Source organism: Cherax quadricarinatus, chromosome 25 (assembly GCF_038502225.1).
Source record: "Cherax quadricarinatus isolate ZL_2023a chromosome 25, ASM3850222v1, whole genome shotgun sequence".
Taxonomy (NCBI): Eukaryota; Metazoa; Arthropoda; class Malacostraca; order Decapoda; family Parastacidae; genus Cherax; species Cherax quadricarinatus.
This window is the reverse complement of record NC_091316.1, coordinates 1511597-1537132: the sequence shown is the minus strand read 5'-3', so window position 1 is coordinate 1537132 and position 25536 is coordinate 1511597. Positions and strand designations below refer to the sequence as shown.

At 45.7% G+C, this 25536-nt stretch overlaps 1 protein-coding gene across 4 annotated transcripts in view; it reads left to right on the top strand.

Moving 5' to 3' along the window:
• Window positions 1-25536, top strand: part of LOC128690073 (uncharacterized) — a 342887-nt gene that overhangs the window by 73524 nt on the left and 243827 nt on the right. For all 4 annotated transcript variants that reach the window (XM_070088542.1, XM_070088541.1, XM_070088540.1 and 1 more), the window contains one exon: window positions 7808-7912. In XM_070088542.1, coding sequence (XP_069944643.1) covers window positions 7866-7912 — 47 coding nt within the window. In that variant the 5' untranslated portion in view covers window positions 7808-7865. The remainder of the gene's footprint in view (window positions 1-7807; window positions 7913-25536) is intronic.

Genomic DNA, 25536 nt, shown 5'->3' with positions numbered 1-25536 from the left:
AGGTGATGGAGGAAGAGGAGGTGGTGGTGGAGGGGAGGTGATGGAGGAAGAGGAGGTGGTGGTGGAGGGGAGGTGATGGAGGAAGAGGAGGTGGTGTTGGAGGGGAGGTGATGGAGGAAGAGGTGGTGGTGGTGGAGGGGAGGTGATGGCGGAGGGGTGATGGAGGAGGGGTGATGGAGGAGGGGTGATGGAGGAGGGGTGATGGAGGAGGGGTGATGGAGGAGGGGTGATGGAGGAGGGGTGATGGAGGAGGGGTGATGGAGGAGGGGTGGTGAAAGAGGAAAACACAACTAACAAGTTACAAACAACAAACATAAACACAACTAACAAGTAACAAACAACAAACACAACTAACAAGTAACAAACAACAAACACAACTAACAAGTTACAAACAACAAACATAAACACAACTAACAAGTAACAAACAACAAACATAAACACAACTAACAAGTAACAAACAACAACAATTATTGTACTTAAACACCTGTCATATACTCAGATACGGTGTTACACTTGTTAACACTGTTCATACACCAGTGTTACACTTGTTAACACTGTTCATACACCAGTGTTACACTTGTTAACACTGTTCATACACCAGTGTTACACTTATTAACACTGTTCATACACCAGTGTTACACTTGTTAACACTGTTCATACACCAGTGTTACACTTGTTAACACTGTTCATACACCAGTGTTACACTTGTTAACACTGTTCATACACCAGTGTTACACTTATTAACACTGTTCATACACCAGTGTTACACTTGTTAACACTGTTCATACACCAGTGTTACACTTGTTAACACTGTTCATACACCAGTGTTACACTTGTTAACACTGTTCATACACCAGTGTTACACTTATTAACACTGTTCATACACCAGTGTTACACTTGTTAACACTGTTCATACACCAGTGTTACACTTGTTAACACTGTTCATACACCAGTGTTACACTTGTTAACACTGTTCATACACCAGTGTTACACTTGTTAACACTGTTCATACACCAGTGTTACACTTGTTAACACTGTTCATACACCAGTGTTACACTTGTTAACACTGTTCATACACCAGTGCGTTACGCTTGTTAACACTGTTCATACACCAGTGTTACACTTGTTAACACTGTTCATACACCAGTGTTACACTTGTTAACACTGTTCATACACCAGTGTTACACTTGTTAACATTGTTCATACACCAGTGCGTTACGCTTGTTAACACTGTTCATACACCAGTGTTACACTTGTTAACACTGTTCATACACCAGTGTTACACTTGTTAACACTGTTCATACACCAGTGCGTTACGCTTGTTAACACTGTTCATACACCAGTGTTACACTTGTTAACACTGTTCATACACCAATGCGTTACGCTTGTTAGCACTGTTCATACACCAGTGTTACACTTGTTAACACTGTTCATACACCAGTGTTACACTTGTTAACACTGTTCATACACCAGTGTTACACTTGTTAACACTATTCATACACCAGTGTTACACTTGTTAACACTGTTCATACACCAGTGCGTTACACTTGTTAACACTGTTCATACACCAGTGTTACACTTGTTAACACTGTTCATACACCAGTGTTACACTTGTTAACACTGTTCATGCACCAGTGTTACACTTGTTAACACTGTTCATACACCAGTGCGTTACGCTTGTTAACACTGTTCATACACCAGTGTTACACTTGTTAACACTGTTCATACACCAGTGTTACACTTGTTAACACTGTTCATGCACCAGTGTTACACTTGTTAACACTGCTCATACACCAGTGTTACACTTGTTAACACTGTTCATACACCAGTGCGTTACACTTGTTAACACTGTTCATACACCAGTGTTACACTTGTTAACACTGTTCATGCACCAGTGCGTTGCACTTGTTAACACTGTTCATTCACCAGTGTTACACTTGTTAACACTGTTCATGCACCAGTGCGTTACGCTTGTTAACACTGTTCATACACCAGTGTTACACTTGTTAACACTGTTCATACACCAGTGTTACACTTGTTAACACTGTTCATACAGCAGTGTTACACTTGTTAACACTGTTCATGCACCAGTGTTACACTTGTTAACACTGTTCATACACCAGTGTTACACTTGTTAACACTGTTCATACACCAGTGCGTTACACTTGTTAACACTGTTCATACACCAGTGCGTTACACTTGTTAACACTGGTCATACACCAGTGTTACACTTGTTAACACTGTTCATACACCAGTGCGTTACGCTTGTTAACATTGTTCATACACCAGTGTTACACTTGTTAACACTGTTCATACACCAGTGCGTTACGCTTGTTAACACTGTTCATACACCAGTGTTACACTTGTTAACACTGTTCATACACCAGTGTTACACTTGTTAACACTGTTCATACACCAGTGTTACACTTGTTAACACTGTTCATGCACCAGTGTTACACTTGTTAACACTGTTCATACACCAGTGCGTTACACTTGTTAACACTGTTCATACACCAGTGCGTTACACTTGTTAACATTGGTCTAACACCAGTGTTACACTTGTTAACACTGTTCATACACCAGTGTTACACTTGTTAACACTGTTCATACACCAGTGCGTTACACTTGTTAACACTGTTCATACACCAGTGTTACACTTGTTAACACTGTTCATACACCATTGCGTTACACTTGTTAATACTGTTCGTACACCAGAGTTACACTTGTTAACACTGTTCATACAACAGGGCGTTACACTTGTTAACACTGTTCATACACCAGTGTTACACTTGTTAACACTGTTCATACACCAGTGTTACACTTGTTAACACTATTCATACACCAGTGCGTTGCATTTGTTAACACTGGTCATACACCAGTGCGCTACACTTGTTAACACTGGTCATACACCAGTGTTACACTTGTTAACACTGTTCATACACCAGTGTTACACTCGTTAACACTGGTCATGCACCAGTGTTACACTTGTTAACTCTGGTCATGCACCAGTGTTACACTTGTTAACACTGGTCATACACCAGTGTTACACTTGTTAACACTGGTCATACACCAGTGTTACACTTGTTAACTCTGGTCATGCACTAGTGTTACTCTTGTTAACACTGGTCATACACCAGTGTTACACTTGTTAATACTGGTCATACACCAGTGTTACTCTTGTTAACACTGGTCATACACCAGTGTTACACTGGTTAACACTGGTCACACACCAGTGTTACACTTGGTAACACTGGTCACACACCAGTGTTACACTTGTTAACACTGGTCACACACCAGTTTTACACTTGGTAATACTGGTCATACTCCAGTGTTACACTTGGTAACACTTCTAACACACCACTATGTTACACTTGGTAACACTGCTCACACACCAGTGTGTTACACTTGATAACACTGCTCACACATCAGTGTGTTTCACTTGGTAACACTGATCACACACCAGTGTGTTACACTTGGTAACACTGCTCACACATCAGTGTGTTACACTTGGTAACACTGATCACACACCAGTGTTACACTTGATAACACTGCTCACACACCAGTGTGTTATACTTGGTAACACTGATCACACATCAGTGTGTTACACTTGGTAACACTGCTCACACACCAGTGTGTTACACTTGGTAACACTGATCACACACCAGTGTTACATTTGATAACACTGCTCACACACCAGTGTGTTACACTTGGTAACACTGATCACACACCAGTGTGTTACACTTGGTAACACTGCTTACACACCAGTGTGTTACCTTTGGTAAGACCGCTAACACACAAGTGTGTTACAATGGGTAACAGTGCTTACACACCACTGTGTTACACTTAGAAACACTACTAACACACCAGTGTGTTACACTTGGTAAAACTGATCACACACACCAGTGTGTTACACTTGGTAACACTGCTTACACACCAGTGTATTACATTTGGTAACACTGCTAACACACCAGTGTGTTACACTTGGTAACACTGATCACAAACACCAGTGTGTTACACTTGGTAACACGGCTAATACACCAGTGTGTTACACTTGGTAAAACTGATCACACACCAGTGTGTTACATTTGGTAACACGGCTAATACACCTGTGTGTTACACTTGGTAACACTGATCTTAAACACCAGTGTGTTACATTTGGTAACACTGATCTTAAACACCAGTGTGTTACACTTGGTAACACTGATCACACTCACCAGTGTGTTACGCTTGGTAACACTGCTTACACACCAGTGTGTTACACTTGGTAGCACTGCTAACACACCAGTGTGTTACACTTGGTAGCACTGCTAACACACCAGTGTGTTACACTTGGTAGCACTGCTAACACACCAGTGTGTTACACTTGGTAACACTGCTAACACACCAGTTTGTTACACTTGGTAGCACTGCTAACACCAGTGTGTTACACTTGGTAGCACTGCTAACACACCAGTGTGTTACACTTGGTAGCATTGCTAACACACCAGTGTGTTACACTTGGTAGCACTGCTAACACACCAGTGTGTTACACTTGGTAGCACTGCTAACACACCAGTGTGTTACACTTGGTAGAACTGCTAACACACCAGTGTGTTACACTTGGTAGCACTGCTAACACACCAGTGAGTTACACTTGGTAGCACTGCTAACACACCAGTGTGTTACACTTGGTAGCACTGCTAACACACCAGTGAGTTACACTTGGTAGCACTGCTAACACACCAGTGTGTTACACTTGGTAACACTGATCACACACACCAGTGTGTTACACTTAGTAACATTGCTTTCCTGGGGTTTAAAATCGTGATTAACGTTTTTTTTTTGCAAAGTTTAAAAATTATTTTATAGCCAGTTGTGTACAGTGAATCTTACTCAACACTGTACTAATGTTCCACCTTGAAACACCTGGCTTTATTCAGTGTGTTGCCTCTATTATCCTGTGTTCTATATAGGTACGAGTGCACGGAGAGAGAGAGAGAGAGAGAGAGAGAGAGAGAGAGAGAGAGAGAGAGAGAGAGAGAGAGAGAGAGAGTGATAATCTTTCATCAGTGTCCTGGCATCCTGGTTCCTCCCACATCAACACAGTGGGGGTCCTTCACAACCCTGACTATCCCCTTGAGTATTTAGCACGTCTTGATCATATCTCCCACCGTTGCATGTTGCCTGCTCTTTGTGCGACATTTTAACACTGGTACAAAACATCAAACGTGTTTTTTTTATAGCAAGGCTAACTTGTATCCTCAGTACTGTGTATGCTACTGGCTTGTTTACTGTGTTAGGTAGTGATGTTGTGTATGTTACTGGCTTGTTTACTGTGTTAGGTAGTGATGTGTATGTTACTGGCTTGTTTACTGTGTTAGGTAGTGATGTTGTGTATGCCACTGGTTTGTTTACTATGTTAGGTAGTGATGTGTATGTTAATGGCTTGTTTACTGTGTTAGGTAGTGATGTGTATGTTACTGGCTTGTTTACTGTGTTAGGTAGTGATGTGTATACTACTGGCTTGTTTACTGTGTTAGGTAGTGATGTGTATACTACTGGCTTGTTTACTGTGTTAGGTAGTGATGTGTATACTACTGGCTTGTTTACTGTGTTAGGTAGTGATGTTGTGTATGTTACTGGCTTGTTTACTGTGTTAGGTAGTGATGTGTATACTACTGGCTTGTTTACTGTGTTAGGTAGTGATGTGTATGTTACTGGCTTGTTTACTGTGTTAGGTAGTGATGTTGTGTATGCAACTGGTTTGTTTACTGTGTTAGGTAGTGATGTTGTGTATGCTACTGGCTTGTTTACTGTGTTAGGTAGTAATGTGTATGTTACTGGCTTGTTTACTGTGTTAGGTAGTGATGTTGTGTATGCAACTGGTTTGTTTACTGTGTTAGATAGTGATGTGTATGCTACTGGCTTGTTTACTGTGTTAGGTAGTGATGTGTATGCAACTGGTTTGTTTACTGTGTTAGGTAATGATGTGTATGCTAATGGCTTGTTTACTGTGTTAGGTATTGATGTGTATACTACTGGCTTGTTTACTGTGTTAGGTAGTGATGTGTATGCTACTGGCTTGTTTGCTGTGTTAGGTAGTGATGTTGCGTATGCTACTGGCTTGTTTGCTGTGTTAGGTAGTGATGTTGTGTATGCAACTGGTTTGTTTACTGTGTTAGGTAGTGATGTGTATGCTAATGGCTTGTTTGCTGTGTTAGGTAGTGATGTTGCGTATGCTACTGGCTTGTTTGCTGTGTTAGGTAGTGATGTTGCGTATGCTACTGGCTTGTTTACTGTGTTAGGTAGTGATGTGTATGCTATTGGCCTGTCTATTGTGTGTTAAGTAGTGATTACAAATGAAGAGTCTCAGTGTCTCTACTTCCTCTTGCTCTCAGTCTTGCACTTTACTTCCTCTCAGTCTTGCACTCTACTTCCTCTCAGTCTTGCACTCTACTTCCACTCAGTCTCGCACTCTGCCTGTTAACTTGCTGAAGCATTGCAACATTGCAGAGAAGGCTGCAACAAGCTACAAGACTCAACTCTTTGTATTGATAACACAGTGCTGCTGCAACACTAACTGGCAATTATGGTCGACTTGTAACACTCACACAAACAGTGTCACACACTATTGTGTGAAAAGTGATTTTATTGACGTTACTGAGATTCTTTAAGACTCTTGAAGAACTCCAGCAGTGACCCACACAATGCTGCACCCACCAACAACAAGATTGTCTCTCGAATGTTAACTCGGTGGGTTTATTAACCCAGGAAAATTCATTGTTAACCCTGTGGTTTATTAACCTTAGATAATCCATTGTTAACCCGGTGGGCTTATTAACCCTGGAAAATCCATTGTTAACCCTGTGGGTTTATTAACCCAGGATAATTCACTGTTAACCCGGAGAGTTTAGGTTACTTTGTAATCTGTTATTAAAAATTAACCAGTTATCATGTACGATAATGTCAATAAATACTTCGAAGGTATCGATGATCCATCTGTCTTAGTAACAGTGAAATATTGACTGGGAGGATGGACTCTATATAGCAAGAAGATACCACCAGCTACAATTTCTGTAACTTTTATAGGTTGTGCATGCTAAGACTATATGTATGTATTGTAGAGAAAGAGAGAGAGAGAGAGAAAGAGAAAGAGTCCCCCAGGAAGGCGAGGCGAGGCGAGGCGAGGCGAGGCGAGGCAGGCTGGTAGCTTGACTCATTTAGACTATCATTCTTGTGGGATTTCTTCTAGAACTCAAGTCACTGGTGAGTGTTGATCACACTTGCTTGTACCAGCATACGTATATAATACCAGGTTGTTATTATACCAGTCACATCACTTGCTTCACCTCTCAGTAGAGTTATTATACCAGTCACATCACTTGCTTCACATCTCAGTAGAGTTATTATACCAGTCACATCACTTGCTTCACATCTCAGTAGAGTTATTATACCAGTCACATCACTTGCTTCACATCTCAGTAGAGTTATTATACCAGTCACATCACTTGCTTCACATCTCAGTAGAGTTATTATACCAGTCACATCACTTGCTTCACCTCTCAGTAGAGTTATTATACCAGTCACATCACTTGCTTCACCTCTCAGTAGAGTTATTATACCAGTCACATCACTTGCTTCACCTCTCAGTAGAGTTATTATACCAGTCACATCACTTGCTTCACCTCTCAGTAGAGTTATACAAACATGTTACTCTCGCATTGCTAGTTGAGATATGCTGACAAGTTATTATTATATATTTGTATTTACCATACGCGATATGCGCAAATTTGTATTCATCATTTGTAATTCTCTCTCCCTTCCTCAGAGCGTTGGGGGTCACATCCGGAAGTTTCCGGGTTCGATTCACTGGCGTGGTGAGATGTATGGACGGGTTCACTTACACTCCTGCTGCGCACTGCGCTAAAAATAGGTATGTTAGTGGAGTCTTGTGGGTAGTATCATTGGTACAGAATTGTTGTTCCAGTGTGTGAGATACTGCACAGCCTTGCCACTCTCATGTAAGTGCTCAAGTGGCCAGGTAAGTGGGCAGGTAAGTGGTCAGGTAAGTGGTCAGGTTGGTGGTCAGATAAGTGCTCAGGTTGGTGGTCAGGTAAGTGGTCAGGTTGGTGGTCAGGTAAGTGCTCAGGTTGGTGGTCAGGTAAGTGCTCAGGTTGGTGGTCAGGTAAGTGCTCAGGTTGGTGGTCAGGTAAGTGGTCAGGTTGGTGGTCAGGTAAGTGGTCAGGTTGGTGGTCAGGTAAGTGCTCAGGTTGGTGGTCATGTAAGTGCTCAGGTTGGTGGTCAGGTAAGTGGTCAGGTTGGTGGTCAGGTAAGTGCTCAGGTTGGTGGTCAGGTAAGTGGTCAGGTTGGTGGTCAGGTAAGTGCTCAGGTTGGTGGTCAGGTAAGTGCTCAGGTTGGTGGTCAGGTAAGTGCTAAGGTTGGTGGTCAGGTAAGTGGTCAGGTTGGTGGTCAGGTAAGTGCTCAGGTTGGTGGTCAGGTAAGTGCTCAGGTTGGTGGTCAGGTAAGTGCTCAGGTTGGTGGTCAGGTAAGTGCTCAGGTTGGTGGTCAGGTAAGTGGTCAGGTAAGTGCTCAGGTTGGTCAGGTAAGTGCTCAGGTTGGTGGTCAGGTAAGTGCTCAGGTTGGTGGTCAGGTAAGTGCTCAGGTTGGTGGTCAGGTAAGTGCTCAGGTTGGTGGTCAGGTAAGTGGTAGCCACAAATGTTGTGTATCTGTTTGTGATAAACATAACAAAATTGTTACTGACTTGTAGAGTTCAACGCCAGGATCAACACTGTGTCCAGGCTCCCTCCCTCACCCCTACCTACCTACACGTCTCTCTCCCAACCTACATGTCCCCCACCCTACCCCCACCATCCCTCCCTCACCACACGAGGGAGAGACCAGAGGACTTGGGAGGCCACACTGAGGCTATCTTTCGATAACTGTCTACTTTTATCGTATCGCATATTATCAGGGTGTATGAGAAAGCCAGAGAGAGAGAGAGAGAGATACTAGCTTTATTAACGCACTAATGGTCACTAACAAGTGAGAATCAAACTGCACAACACCAACGAATGTGTAATAAGTGTTCTGGGGTTGCAGAGCTAGCGTTCAACGATCTTCAAGAGAACGCCTGATTCTCACAGAGAACGCCTGGTGCTCGCAGAAAACGCCTGGTGCTCGCAGAAAACGCCTGGCGCTCACAAAGAACGCCTGGCGGTAAATAATTTGGAAGGTCCGCTGGTGACGTCAAAGCATAATGAGGTGGGAGTAAAAAGGGACTAAGTGCTGGTGAGCTTAGCGATGTTTGGCGTCACCTCTCATTGAGTGAGATAGCACACTCTTGCTCCCACATTACAAATGGCTGTGTGGAGAGCCACTCTCTTGCCCCCACCTGCTGGTAAGGGCGAGGGGGGCATAGCACTCTGTTGCCCAGAGTGTGAACACCCCGCTGGGTATGGCATGTTCTTGCCTCCCTCCTTCCCCCCTTTTACAGAGGGGGTGTGGGATAAGACCTTCTTGCTCCGGGAACTCCAACAAGCAAAGCGAATACAGCACTCTCTCTCTCTCTCTCTCTCTCTCTCTCTCTCTCTCTCTCTCTCTCTCTCTCTCTCTCTCTCTCTCTCTCTCTCCTGCTCCTCCTCCTCCTTTATCCTTCATCCTCCTCCATCCTCTTCCTTCTGCTCGCCTTCTCCTCTTTCTCTGCTGCTGCTGCTGCTGCCTCCAGCAGGCTCCTCAGTGGTATAGCTCTCTCTTTCCCAGTTTAAAAGGGGAGTAGACCCAAACCCCCCAACCCCCACCATCACCAACTGCTCCCTCCAACCACCCCTCCATCCTCCCCTTCCCTTCCTCTTTCATGTGTGATAGCCTTTTCTTCCCCCTCTGGGGAACCAACGCTCTTCTCCCCCCTCCCCCCTCACAACCCCCCGCTACCCATTGAACATCCCTCCCCTACCCACCACATAAATGATAGCTCCCTCTTGCCCCGAGCACAGATGGCTCTCCTGGTAGCACTTTATTGCCCCCGCGGGGCTCTGGGTGCTTAGCACCTTCTTGCTCCGCACGGCGGGCAGTGGTATGGCACTGTCTTGCCACCATCTGTCAGCGGCCGTGGCACTATCTTGACCCGCGCCTACACATGGAAGTGTTGCTTGGCACTCTCTTGTTCCACACCTTGCACAGTGTGGCTTGGCACTATCTTGTTCCACACCCAGCACTGACTGTTGCTTGGCACTATCTTCTTACACATCCAGCACTGAGTGTGGCTTAACACTATCTTGTTCCACATCCAGTACTGTGTAGTTTGGTACTATCTTGTTCCACACCCTGCACAGTGTGGCCTGGCACTATCTTGTTCCACACGCTGCACAGTGTGGCCTGGCACTATCTTGTTCCACCCTGCACAGTGTGGCCTGGCACTATCTTGTTCCACACCCTGCACAGTGTGGCCTGACACTATCTTGTTCCACACCCTGCACAGTGTGGCTTGGCACTATCTTGTTCCACAGTAAGCACTTTTTGGGATAGTGCCTTCTTGCCCCAGCTGCTGGCCAGTAATGGTCCCTAGACATGACCAGCCTCGTATTATCCGGAAGGGGGACCTGGGGAAGAGAGGACGGATCTGGAGGGAGGTAGGTGGGCCATGGGGAAGGGAGGGCAGACAAGGGGAGGATTGTGGATTGGGGAAATTGAAAGAGGGTAGTGATGAAAGAAGGATTTTTTCCCTCTCAAAATCGGAGACATCAGTAGTGTGCTGCTACACTATTCTATATGACAGCAGTAAGTTTATTGAGGTACAGGTTACACAAACTCAGCCCCATGAAGTTGCTCATGACTGACACCGTGTTTACCTGGAGTTTACCTGGAGAGAATTCCGGGGGTCAACGCCCCCGCGGCCCGGTCTGTGACCAGGCCTTTACTGTATATGGCATGCGGTCATGTATGTGTCATGTAGCAAGCATGTATGCGTTATGTAGCAAGCATGTATGTGTCATATAGCAGTCATGTATGTGTCATGTAGCAGTCATGCATGTGTCATGTAGCCAGCACGTGTGTGTCATGTAGTAAGCATGTATGTGTCATGTAGCAGTCATGTATGTGTCATAGCAGTCATGTATGTGTCATGTAGCAAGCACGTGTGTGTCATGTAGTAAGCATGTATGTGTCATGTAGCAGTCATGTATGTGTCATGTAGCAGTCATGTATGTGTCATAGCAGTCATGTATGTGTCATGTAGCAAGCACGTGTGTGTCATGTAGTAAGCATGTATGTGTCATATAGCAGTCATGTATGTGTCATGTAGCAAGCACGTGTGTGTCATGTAGTAAGCATGTATGTGTCATATAGCAGTCATGTATGTGTCATGTAGCAAGCACGTGTGTGTCATGTAGTAAGCATGTATGTGTCATATAGCAGTCATGTATGTGTCATGTAGCAAGCACGTGTGTGTCATGTAGTAAGCATGTATGTGTCATATAGCAGTCATGTATGTGTCATGTAGCAGTCATGTATGTGTCATGTAGCAGTCATGTATGTGTCATGTAGCCAGCACGTGTGTGTCATGTAGCAGTCACGTATGTGTCATGTAGCAGTCATGTATGTGTCATGTAGCAGTCATGTATGTGTCATGTAGCCAGCACGTATGTGTCATGTAGCCAGCATATCCTATTGTTTACATTGAACCACGTGTCTATGTTTCTCACACATGTAATCTAAGTACGTTTATATTTTACATTTTTTTCTTTTATTTTAGTAAACATTAAGAAAGTCATTGTCTTGACACTTTCTCTTCGAGCTGTCTTCTTACTGAATGCTTTTCTAAACTTTCTTAACACTTATTGCTTCTTCAGTCCCAAGTGTTGCGACCCCTTTGTTTCCCCCCTCCCACACACACACACTTACTCACGCGGGGCCAGGAGCTATGACTCGACCCCTGCAACCACAACTAGGTAAGCACTCTTACTTACCTCTGTCTTCTGTCAGTTTAAAGTCTTATACAACTTAGCAAAGCCCCCGAGAGAAGACAAGGGAGAGGAGGCCACCATAGAATCTGAGAGGAAGGAGATAAGAAGAGAGATGAAACAAGGGTAGAGAAAAAGGAAACAATGGAGAGAGAGCAGAGGAGACAATGAAGAGAAGCCAGAGGCAGCAACGCCTCCAACACAACTGACTGATCTAATTGAGCCCATGACACCTGAGCTGAGGGTCAGGTGTCTGCTGCAAGAATGAGGGGGAGGAAGAGAAGGTGAGAGAGGGAGAGAAAGGAAGAAGAGGGGGGGGAGATGAGAAAAAGAAGAGAAGGAGATGAGATTTTTTTTTAGCAAAATTGTAAGTGGGGGAAAGGTGCTGGAGATGAGGGAGGGAAGGTGTTGGAGATGAGGGAGGTGGAAGATGTAATGAAGATTGGACACATGCTCGATGGGAAGTGTTGTAGGTGGTGGGGAAGAAAGAGTGGCGGCGAAGGAACTGGTGGGGAAGCAGGAGAATAGTGGAGAGAATGGGAAAAGTGTGATGGAGGGGGAAGGGGATGGGGTGGTGGAGTTGAAGTGGAAGGGGTCATCAACTGAGAATGTGTGTGTGTGTGTGTGTGTGTGTGTGTGTGTGTGTGTGTGTGTGTGTGTGTGTGTGTGTGTGTGTGTGTGTGTGTTTGTGTGTGTGTGTGTGTGTGTGTGTGTGTTATGACATAATTAATGAAGGTTGTGTCCAGTAGGACCTTGATCAAGTCATGCTGAGAATAACACAACTTACAGTGTTTACCTCAGGTGAAGCTCTCTCTGACGGCTGGTACAACTCATGTGATGGCTGTAGCAACTCATGTGATGACTGTAGCAACTCATGTGATGACTGTAGCAACTCATGTGATGACTGTAGCAACTCATGTGATGACTGTAGCAACTCATGTGATGACTGTAGTAACTCATGTGATGACTGTAGCAACTCATGTGATGACTGTAGCAACTCATGTGATGACTGTAGCAACTCATGTGATGACTGTAGTAACTCATGTGATGACTGTAGTAACTCATGTGATGACTGTAGTAACTCATGTGATGACTGTAGCAACTCATGTGATGACTGTAGCAACTCATGTGATGACTGTAGCAACTCATGTGATGACTGTAGTAACTCATGTGATGACTGTAGCAACTCATGTGATTGTAGCAACTCATGTGATGACTGTAGCAACTCATGTGATGACTGTAGCAACTCATGTGATGACTGTAGCAACTCATGTGATGACTGTAGCAACTCATGTGATTGTAGTAACTCATGTGATGACTGTAGCAACTCATGTGATGACTGTAGCAACTCATGTGAACATCACACTCTCACGTTTCGGAAAAATAAGCTTCAATATATGAGTAAATAAAGTGTGTGTGATGCAGAGTTTATTGAAAGAATGTTTGAAGTGACTGTGTTACATGTGATTATGATGGCGCTGCTGAGAGTCAGTGATAATAAACGAAGCTTCTGGTAAACTTCTAAGATGGTTATGGGTGCTAATATAATGTTAGAATATACTAACAGTTATTTATGTTGTGTCTTATTTACACTTGTCAGTGTTGCAGTGGAGAGTACATGTATTATGGAGAGGTTACAGACACATACAGAGAAACCTTTCAAGGGTAGTCTTAGAACTGTCTCTAACACTGTTACTTTACATGTACCACCGTCCACACTCTACTAATCCTCGCTTCCTTCTAACTCTTCATGGAGTCAAATATCGCAAATGAAAAGCAGGGTTGTCATTACTCTGAGAGACAACACAGCAAGTATAAGGAGGCACAACATTATTTAACAACAATAACTTACTAAGCTCATAAAATTACACATAATTACACAAAATAATTACTAGCTAAACACGATAATAAAAAATGAATGAACACAACTGTATAATTTTCTTTCTTCTTCTTTTTACTTTTCTTATTTCATCTAGAAAAGTTTCTGTTGTCACAGTTTTTTGTTAACTTCTTACTTTTATTTTCTGTAACACAGAAATCAGTGTTCAGTGACTTGACCCTGACACATTACTGCACACTTCCTTTATTTCTAGGACCAGAGTGTGCACACATTGCACAGTGGGTCAACATACAATAAGCAACACACATTGCACAGTGGGTCAGCATACAGTAAGCAACACACATTACACAGTGGGTCAACATACAGTAAGCAACACACATTACACAGTGGGTCAACATACAGTAAGCAACACACATTGCACAGTGGGTCAACATACAGTAAGCAACACACATTACACAGTGGGTCAACATACAGTAAGCAACACACATTACACAGTGGGTCAACATACAGTAAGCAACACACATTGCACAGTGGGTCAACATACAGTAAGCAACACACATTGCACAGTGGGTCAACATACAGTAAGCAACACACATTGCACAGTGGGTCAACATACAGTAAGCAACACACATTACACAGTCAGTTAACATGCAGTAATCAACAGATATTAAACAGTGGGGCCAACATACAGTATTCAACAGACATTAAACAGTGGGGTCATCACACAGTAATCATTTCACAGTGGGTCAACATGCGGGTGGTTGCTTGCTACATAACTCTAAATGTCAATATTTCTCCTTCTAAACTTGAGTGCTTGGCCTTCTCTCTGCTACAACGACCACCTTCTCTGCTCACCCTTACTAGTATCCCTGTTGGGCCAAATAACTTATTTTTCGGACCTACAACAGTCGACTAACTTCTAGGTAGGTGTTGACTGCTAGGTGAAGGGGTGCAGCAGGTGTAAGGAGAGTTGCCTAGATGTCTGACTCGCCCAGGATCAACCCCGAGTTCTTGCAGTTGTACTCTGAACACTCATTAACTTACTAGTTGAGAGGTGTGAGTGGGGTGAGGTTAACCGACTGGTACGGCTGCAACAGCCCTCTCAACCAAACCTGGCATCCCTGTACTTGTGATATTAACAGCCGTAGTAAGAGCCAGGCAGGCACCTCTCCCAGTAGTCAACAATTAAACAAGCAACTTGACATACACAGTCACGTGGACACAAATTTTAAGGGGGAATAAAGGATTTTGTTTTTTGTTTTCCCTCTTTTTTTTTTTTTGCATCACCGTCAACCAACAGCCTCATTCACTATTTTAAACAACAGTTAAGTGAGAGGACAACAGTCATAAGGTGACGTACGAATGTCACCTTATTATTATAGTGTCAGGAGTAGCCTGGTTGACCAAGCCAGCACCAGACGAGCCTGGCCCCGGGAGTATAAGACTCACGAAACTCATCAAGTTATATCAAAGGTAAGGGTATCTCTTTCTCCAGTACCTGAAGTTGTGGTAAACCCGTGAAGTTGATCTTGAGGATGTATTGTGATGATGAAAAACGTCGTTACTCCCCCACCCCACTTGCTCTCTCTAGGCTGGAATACTGCTGTACATTAACATCTCCATACAAAGCAGGTGAAATCGCAGATCTAGAGAGTGTACAGAGATCCTTTACTGCACGTATAAGTTCTGTCAAGCACCTTAACTACTGGGAACGCTTGGAAGCACTTGACTTGTACTCGTTGGAACGCAGGAGGGAGAGATATATCATAATCTACACTTGGAAAATCTTGGAAGGAATGGTCCCAAATCTGCACACAGAAATCACTCCCTACGAAAGTAAAAGACTGGGCAGGCGATGCAAAATGCCGCCAATAAAAAGTAGGGGCGCCATTGGTACACTAAGAGAAAACACCATAAGTGTCCGGGGCCCAAGACTGCTCAACAGCCTCCCATCAAGCATTAGGGGAATTGCCAATAAACCCCTGGCTGCCTTCAAGAGAGAGCTGGACAGATACCTAAAGTCAGTGCTGGATCAGCCGGGCTGTGGCTCGTACGTCGGACTGCGTGCGGCCAGCAGTAACAGCCTAGTTGATCAGGCCCTGATCCATCGGGAGGCCTGGTCATGGACCGGGCCGCGGGGGCGTTGATCCCCGGAATAACCTCCAGGTAACCTCCCCCAAAAAGAGACACGCGGACAAGCAACAAGATGCAGCAGTGGCAGGTTACAGCGGTCAAGATGCAGCAGTGGCAGGTTACAGCGGTCAAGATGCAGCAATGGCAGGTTGCAGCGGTCAAGATGCAGCAGTGGCAGGTTGCAGCGGTCAAGATGCAGCAATGGCAGGTTACAGCGGTCAAGATGCAGCAATGGCAGGTTGCAGCGGTCAAGATGCAGCAATGGCAGGTTACAGCGGTCAAGATGCAGCAATGGCAGGTTGCAGCGGTCAAGATGCAGCAATGGCAGGTTGCAGCGGTCAAGATGCAGCAATGGCAGGTTGCAGCGGTCAAGATGCAGCAATGGCAGGTTACAGCGGTCAAGATGCAGCAGTGGCAGGTTACAGCGGTCAAGATGCAGCAATGGCAGGTTGCAGCGGTCAAGATGCAGCAATGGCAGGTTGCAGCGGTCAAGATGCAGCAATGGCAGGTTGCAGCGGTCAAGGTGCAGCAGTGGCAGGTTACAGCGGTCAAGATGCAGCAATGGCAGGTTGCAGCGGTCAAGATGCAGCAATGGCAGGTTGCAGCGGTCAAGATGCAGCAATGGCAGGTTGCAGCGGTCAAGATGCAGCAATGGCAGGTTGCAGCGGTCAAGATGCAGCAATGGCAGGTTGCAGCGGTCAAGATGCAGCAATGGCAGGTTGCAGCGGTCAAGATGCAGCAATGGCAGGTTGCAGCGGTCAAGATGCAGCAGTGGCAGGTTACAGCGGTCAAGATGCAGCAATGGCAGGTTGCAGCGGTCAAGATGCAGCAGTGGCAGGTTGCAGCGGTCAAGATGCAGCAATGGCAGGTTGCAGCGGTCAAGATGCAGCAATGGCAGGTTGCAGCGGTCAAGATGCAGCAGTGGCAGGTTGCAGCGGTCAAGATGCAGCAGTGGCAGGTTACAGCGGTCAAGATGCAGCAATGGCAGGTTGCAGCGGTCAAGATGCAGCAATGGCAGGTTGCAGCGGTCAAGATGCAGCAGTGGCAGGTTGCAGCGGTCAAGATGCAGCAGTGGCAGGTTGCAGCGGTCAAGATGCAGCAGTGGCAGGTTGCAGCGGTCAAGATGCAGCAATGGCAGGTTGCAGCGGTCAAGATGCAGCAGTGGCAGGTTGCAGCGGTCAAGATGCAGCAATGGCAGGTTGCAGCGGTCAAGATGCAGCAGTGGCAGGTTGCAGCGGTCAAGATGCAGCAGTGGCAGGTTGCAGCGGTCAAGATGCAGCAATGGCAGGTTGCAGCGGTCAAGATGCAGCAGTGGCAGGTTGCAGCGGTCAAGATGCAGCAATGGCAGGTTGCAGCGGTCAAGATGCAGCAGTGGCAGGTTGCAGCGGTCAAGATGCAGCAGTGGCAGGTTGCAGCGGTCAAGATGCAGCAGTGGCAGGTTGCAGCGGTCAACTCTGCAATAACATAGTATGTCTTAGTCTCACACTTTTCTTACAAAATTAATCACATTTTTTCTCTCTCCCTCATAGCTTTTATAGGAATAAAAAAAAGTATATTTAAATCTTTTTCTCGGGTTGTGAATGTGAGGTGAGTGAGGTGATGATCCAAGGAGTGTGAGCAACATCACGTTGCTCTCTCTGGGTTTATCCTCCTCAACCATCCTGGAGATGTTAGTGTAGTGACCTTGTGTATGTAGTGACCTTGTTATAGTGACCCAATGTGTGAAGTGTCCTTGTAATGGCCCTGTGTGTGTGGTGTCCTTGTTGTAGTGACCCTGTGTGTGAAGTGTTCTTCTAGTGACCCTGTGTGTGTAGTGTCCTTGTAGTGACCCTGTGTATGTAGTGTCTTTTTTGTAGTGACCCTGTGTGTGTAGTGTCCTTGTTGTAGTGGCCCTGTGTGAAGTGTCCTTGTTGTAGTGACCCTGTGTATGTAGTGTCCTTGTTGTAGTGACCCTGTGTGTGAAGTGTCCTTGTTGTAGTGACCCTGTGTGTGTAGTGTTCTTGTAGTGACCCTGTGTATGTAGTGTCCTTGTTGTAATGACCCTGTGTGTGTAGTGTCTTTGTTGTAATGACCCTGTGTGTGTAGTGTCCTTATAATGACCCTTTGTGTGTAATGTCCTTGTTGTAGTGACCCTGTGTGTAAAATGTCCTTGTTGTAGTGACCCTGTGTGTGTAGTGTCCTTGTAGTGACCCTGTGTATGTAGTGTCCTTGTTGTAGTGACCCTGTGTATGTTGTGTCCTTGTAGTGACCCTGTGCGTGAAGTGTCCTTGTTGTAGTGACCCTGTGTATGTAGTGTCTTTGTTGTAGTGACCCTTTGTGTGTTGTGTCCTTGTTGTGGTGACCCTGTGTGTGTAGTGTCCTTGTTGTAGTGACCCTGTGTATGTAGTGTCCTTGTTGTAGTGACCCTGTGTATGTTGTGTCCTTGTAGTGACCCTGTGCGTGAAGTGTCCTTGTTGTAGTGACCCTGTGTATGTAGTGTCTTTGTTGTAGTGACCCTTTGTGTGTTGTGTCCTTGTTGTGGTGACCCTGTGTGTGTAGTGTCCTTGTTGTAGTGACCCTGTGTATGTAGTGTCCTTGTTGTAGTGACCCTGTGTATGTAGTGTCCTTGTTGTAATGACCCTGTGTGTGAAGTGTCCTTGTGGTGACCCTTTGTGTGTAGTGTCCTTGTTGTAGTGACCCTGTGTGTGTAGTGACCTTGTTGTAGTGATCCTGTGTGCGTAGTGTCCTTGTTATAGTGACCCTGTGTGTAGTGACCTTGTTGTAGTGGCCCTGTGTGTAGTAACCTTGTTGTAGTGACCCTGTGTGTAGTAACCTTTTGTAATGACCCTGTGTGTGTAGTGTCCTTGTTATTGTGACCCTGTGTGTGTAGTGACCTTGTTGTAGTAACCTTGTTGTAGTGACCCTGTGTGTGTGGTGTCCTTGTTGTAGTGACCCTGTGTGTGTGGTGTCCTTGTTGTAGCGACCCTGTGCTAGTGTGTAGTGACCTTGTAGTGACCCTGTTCTAGTGCGTGTAGTGTCCTTCTTGTAGTGAGCCCTGTGCTAGTGTGTAGTGACCCTGTGCTAGTGTGTTTAATGGCTTTGTTGTAGTGACTCTGTGCTAGTGTGTAGTGACCCTGTGCTAGTGTGTGTAGTGGCCTTGTTGAAGTGACCCTCTGCTAGTGTGATGTTTGTTGTGTTGATGTGTGACTCAGGAGAGATGCTGGGAACTATGCTCACCCCCTTCCCCCAGCCTGTCTTTGTGCAGAGCGGACGCCTAGCTTCCACTTCTTTGTTGGGTGAGGGGAGATGACGGGAGAAGTGGGAAGAAGAGAAGTTCTGGTGAGGGGAGGGAAGAAGAGAAGTTCTGGTGAGGGGAGAATCTCGGCGAGGGGAGAAGGGGCGCCACGCGCCTGTAAATAGATCGTAATCGACCTAAGAGACGCAATTGGCAGGAAATGAGGTAATTTGTTGAGTCTGGATTACTGGGTGAAGGTACCAGCACTACCAGGAGTGGTGGTAGTACCAGCACTACTAGGAGTGGTGGTAGTACCAGCACTACTAGGAATGGTGGTAGTACCAGCACTACTAGGAGTGGTGGTAGTACCAGCACTACTAGGAGTGGTGGTAGTACCAGCACTACCAGGAGTGGTGGTAGTACCAGCACTACTAGGAGTGGTGGTAGTACCAGCACTACTAGGAGTGGTGGTAGTACCAGCACTACCAGGAGTGGTGGTAGTACCAGCACTACTAGGAGTGGTAGTACCAGCGCTACTAGGAGTGGTAGTACCAGCACTACTAGAAGTGGTGGTAGTACCAGCACTACTAGTGGTAGTACCAGCACTACCAGGAGTGGTGGTAGTACCAGCACTACCAGGAGTGGTGGTAATACCAGCACTACTAGGAGTTATACACAAATAACCCGCACATAAAAGAGAGAAGCTTACGACGACGTTTCGGTGGTGGTGGTAGTACCAGCACTACCAGGAGTGGTGGTAGTACCAGCACTACTAGGAGTGGTGGTAGTACCAGCACTACCAGGAGTGGTGGTAGTACCAGTACTACCAGGAGTGGTGGTAGTACCAGCACTACCAGGAGTGGTGGTAGTACCAGCACTACTAGGAGTGGTAGTAGTACCAGCACTACCAGGAGTAGTGGTAGTACCAGCACTACTAGGAGCAGTGGTAGTACCAGCACTACTAGGAGTGGCGGTAGTAGCAGCACTACCAGGAGTGGTGGTAGTACCAGCACTACTAGAAGTGCTGGTAGTACCAGCACTACTAGGAATGGTAGTACCAGCACTACTAGGAGTGGTGGTAGTACCAACACTACTAGGAGTGGTGGTAGTACCAGCACTACTAGGAATGGTGGTAGTACCAGCACTACTAGGAATGGTGGTAGTACCAGCACTACTAGGAGTGGTGGTAGTACCAGCACTACTAGGAGTGGTGGTAGTACCAGCACTACCAGGAGTGGTGGTAGTACCAGCACTACTAGGAATGGTGGTAGTACCAGCACTACTAGGAGCAGTGGTAGTACCAGCACTACTAGGAGTGGTGGTAGTACCAGCACTACTAGGAGTGGTAGTAGTACCAGCACTACCAGGAGTAGTGGTAGTACCAGCACTACTAGGAGCAGTGGTAGTACCAGCACTACTAGGAGTGGCGGTAGTAGCAGCACTACCAGGAGTGGTGGTAGTACCAGCACTACTAGAAGTGCTGGTAATACCAGCACTACTGGGAATGGTAGTACCAGCACTACTAGGAGTTGTGGTAGTACCAGCACTACTAGGAGTGGTGGTAGTACCAGCACTACTAGGAGTGGTGGTAGTACCAGCACTACTAGGAGTGGTGGTAGTACCAGCACTACTAGGAGTGGTGGTAGTACCAGCACTACTAGAAATGGTGGTAGTACCAACACTACTAGGAGTGGTGGTAGTACCAGCACTACTAGGAGTGGTGGTAGTACCAGCACTACTAGGAGTGGTGGTAGTACCAGCACTACTAGGAGTGGTGGTAGTACCAGCACTACTAGGAGTGGTGGTAGTACCAGCACTACTAGGAATGGTGGTAGCACCAGCACTACTAGGAGTGAACATCAAAATGGTATACAATACCGACAGGTTGTTAGGTAAGACACATATGCAACAGTTAGACAACTTTATTCCGAAACGTTTCGCCTACACAGTAGGCTTCTTCAGTCGAATACAGAAAGTAGGCAGGAACAGTAGAGATGTGAAGACGATGTAATCAGTCCATCACCCTTAAAGTCGTAGAATTTGAGGTTGTCAGTCCCTCGGCCTGGAGAAGTTCAGTTCCATAGTCAGGAACTATCAGATAGTTCCTGACTATGGAACTGAACTTCTCCAGGCCGAGGGACTGACAACCTCAAATTCTACGACTTTAAGGGTGATGGACTGATTACATCGTCTTCACATCTCTACTGTTCCTGCCTACTTTCTGTATTCGACTGAAGAAGCCTACTGTGTAGGCGAAACGTTTCGGAATAAAGTTGTCTAACTGTTGCATATGTGTCTTACCTAACACTACTAGGAGTGGTAGGGAGGGGAGGGAAGGGGAGGGAGGGGGAGGGACGGGAAGGAGGAGGAGGAGGGGAGGGAGGGGAGGGGAGGGAGAGGGTGGGGGACGGAAGGGGAGGGGAGGGAGGGGGAAGGAAGGGGAGGAGGAGGGGAGGGAAGGGGACGGAGGGGGAAGGAAGGGGAGGAGGAGGGGAGGGAAGGGGACGGAGGGGGAAGGAAGGGGAGGAGGAGGAGGGGAGGGAAGGGGACGGAGGGGGAAGGAAGGGGAGGAGGAGGGGAGGGAAGGGGACGGAGGGGGAAGGAAGGGGAGGAGGAGGGGAGGGAAGGGGACGGAGGGGGAAGGAAGGGGAGGGAAGGGGACGGAGGGGGAAGGAAGGGGAGGGAAGGGGACGGAGGGGGAAGGGGACGGAGGGGGAAGGAAGGGGAGGAGGAGGGAAGGGAAGGGGACGGAGGGGGAAGGAAGGGGAGGAGGAGGGGAGGGAAGGGGGGAAACACAGACCAACATTTATCCCTTTCATGAAATTTGTAAAGGTTTTTCTCGCGCATGACTGGAATATACGAGACTACCACATTGATACTCTCTCTTGCTCTCTCTCTCTCTCTCTCTCTCTCTCTCTCTCTCTCTCTCTCTCTCTCTCTCTCTCTCTCTCTCTCTCTCTCTCTCTCATTAGTTTATATCACTATGTAACATAACACAGGCTTCCAGCTCCTATAACTGTATATAAGGTAAGAACTTTGAAGTTGGTGTAAGACTTTAGAGAAAGTTAGTGTGTGTCTCCTGGTTGTTTACATTTAACATACAGCACATAGACAAGGCATTAAAACTAGCAGGGGAAGAGTGGACCTAGTAGCAACCACCAGACAGGCGGAGCCACGAGTTCTGACACCACTCCTGCAACCACTTATATTTAACTACACACACACAATATATATGTCAGTGTATTTACACGTTGAGCTGACTGGATTAGTAAAGTATTCTGGAATGGTGGTCAGCATTTTGTATGCAGCCTTCATGACTCGTATAGTAGACAGTTTGTTCACTCTTATTAACCATGTGTGTGTGTGTGTGTGTGTGTGTGTGTGTGTGTGTGTGTGTGTGTGTGTGTGTGTATGTTTGTGTGTGTGTGTGTGTGTGTGTGTGTGTGTGTGTGTGTGTGTGTGTGTGTGTGTGTCCTCCCTTTCTCATGGAAATCAGATCAAACAAAAATGATCCTAAATGGATGAACAATAGATTAAAATATCTGATTGGTCAAAAGAGAGGCATATATAGGCAAATCAAAAGAGGAGAGGGCCAATTAAGAAATCGATATATTCAGTTAAAGAGAGAAATAAAAAAGGGAATTAGAAAAGCGAAAAGAGATTATGAGGTTAAAGTTGCAAGAGAATCGAAGACTAACCCAAAAGGATTCTTTCAGGTATACAGAAGTAAGATCAGGGACAAGATAGGCCCACTCAAAAGTTCCTCGGGTCAGCTCACTGACAGTGATAAGGAAATGTGTAGAATTTTTAACACATACTTCCTCTCAGTTTTTACACAGGAGGATACCAGCGATATACCAGTAATGATAAATTATGTAGAACAGGACGATAATAAACTGTGCACTATTAGGGTCACAAGTGACATGGTCCTTAGGCAAATAGATAAATTGAAACCTAACAAATCCCCAGGCCCTGATGAACTGTATGCAAGGGTTCTAAAGGAATGTAAAGAGGAGCTTAGCACACCTTTGGCTAATCTTTTCAACATATCACTACAAACTGGCATGGTGCCAGATAAGTGGAAAATGGCAAATGTGATACCTATTTTCAAAACAGGTGACAGGTCCTTAGCTTCGAACTATAGACCAATAAGCCTAACCTCCATAGTGGGAAAATTTATGGAATCAATAATTGCCGAGGCAGTTCGTAGCCACCTTGAAAAGCATAAATTAATCAACGAATCTCAGCATGGTTTTACAAAGGGGCGTTCCTGCCTTACGAATTTATTAACTTTTTTCACTAAGGTATTTGAGGAGGTAGATCATGGTAATGAATATGATATTGTGTATATGGACTTCAGTAAGGCTTTTGACAGGGTCCCACATCAGAGACTATTGAGGAAAATTAAAGCACATGGAATAGGAGGAGAAATTTTTTCCTGGATAGAGGCATGGTTGACAAATAGGCAGCAGAGAGTTTGCATAAATGGGGAGAAATCAGAGTGGGGAAGCGTCACGAGCGGTGTTCCACAGGGGTCAGTGTTGGGCCCCCTGCTGTTCACAATCTACATAAACGACATAGATGAGGGCATAAAGAGCGACATCGGCAAGTTTGCCGATGACACCAAAATAGGCCGTCGAATTCATTCTGACGAGGACATTCGAGCACTCCAGGAAGATTTGAATAGACTGATGCAGTGGTCGGAGAAGTGGCAGATGCAGTTTAATATAGACAAATGCAAAGTTCTAAATGTTGGACAGGACAATAACCATGCCACATATAAACTAAATAATGTAGATCTTAATATTACGGATTGCGAAAAAGATTTAGGAGTTCTGGTTAGCAGTAATCTGAAACCAAGACAACAGTGCATAAGTGTTCGCAATAAAGCTAATAGAATCCTTGGCTTCATAACAAGAAGCATAAATAATAGGAGTCCTCAGGTTGTTCTTCAACTCTATACATCCTTGGTTAGGCCTCATTTAGATTATGCTGCACAGTTTTGGTCACCGTATTACAGAATGGATATAAATTCTCTGGAAAATGTACAAAGGAGGATGACAAAGTTGATCCCATGTATCAGAAACCTTCCCTATGAGGATAGACTAAGGGCCCTGAAACTGCACTCTCTAGAAAGACGTAGAATTAGGGGGGATATGATTGAGGTGTATAAATGGAAGACAGGAATAAATAAAGGGGATGTAAATAGCGTGCTGAAAATATCTAGCCTAGACAGGACTCGCAGCAATGGTTTTAAGTTGGAAAAATTCAGATTCAGGAAGGATATAGGAAAGTACTGGTTTGGTAATAGAGTTGTGGATGAGTGGAACAAACTCCCAAGTACCGTTATAGAGGCCAGAACGTTGTGTAGCTTTAAAAATAGGTTGGATAAATACATGAGTAGATGTGGGTGGGTGTGAGTTAGACCTGATAGCTTGTGCTACCAGGTCGGTTGCCGTGTTCCTCCCTTAAGTCAATGTGACCTGACCTGACTAGGTTGGGTGCATTGGCTTAAGCCGGTAGGAGACTTGGACCTGCCTCGCATGGGCCAGTAGGCCTTCTGCAGTGTTCCATCGTTCTTATGTTCTTATACCTCCTCCTATTTTCTTTATCCTTTTCTCTCATCTTCCTTACTTTTTCATTCACTTATCTTGTATGTGAATTCCTCCTCCCTCACACCAGCACCTCTCTCACACCAGCATTCTCTCCCTCACACCAGCAGTTTCTCCCTCCTCTCTCCGTCTTCTCTTCCTTTCATCAGCTCGGTTATTTTCCTGGTCCTGGTTTCCTGCCTCCTGGACTCCAGAGTTCGACCCACTTTCTGAGTCCTCAATTCCCCTCGACAGGCAGCTGAGGGGAGGTAGGAAGAGGAGGGGTGATCCCATGGGAAGGGGGTCAAGGGGAGGGGATATACGGGAAAGGGGAGGCAGTGAAGGAGAGAGGAAGGTGAGGGGAAGCAGTGGAGAGGGGAGGGTGAAGGGAAACAGGGTGTGAGACTGACGTAGATTGAGGTGGATTTTGGTGGAATTAATGTCGCTGGAAACTGTGAGGGAAGGACCAGGGGTAAAGTGGCAGGGGGTTGTTGCAGGAGGGGGGAATGACCAGAGGATAGGGACCAGGGGCAACGAGGGGGAGTGAGAAGAGAGAAGTGAGAAAGTGAAGGATAAGAGAAAGAGAAGAGTTGACTCACATCTGTATAGAAGAGTATTACTCTCCCTGTATAGCAGAGTATTTATTACTTTCCCTGTATAGCAGAGTATTTATTACTCTCCCTGTATAGCAGAGTATTTATTACTCTCCCTATATAGCAGAGTATTTATTACTCTTCCTGTATAGCAGAGTATTTATTACTCTCCCTGTATAGCAGAGTATTTCTTACTCTCCCTGTATAGCAGAGTATTTCTTACTCTCCC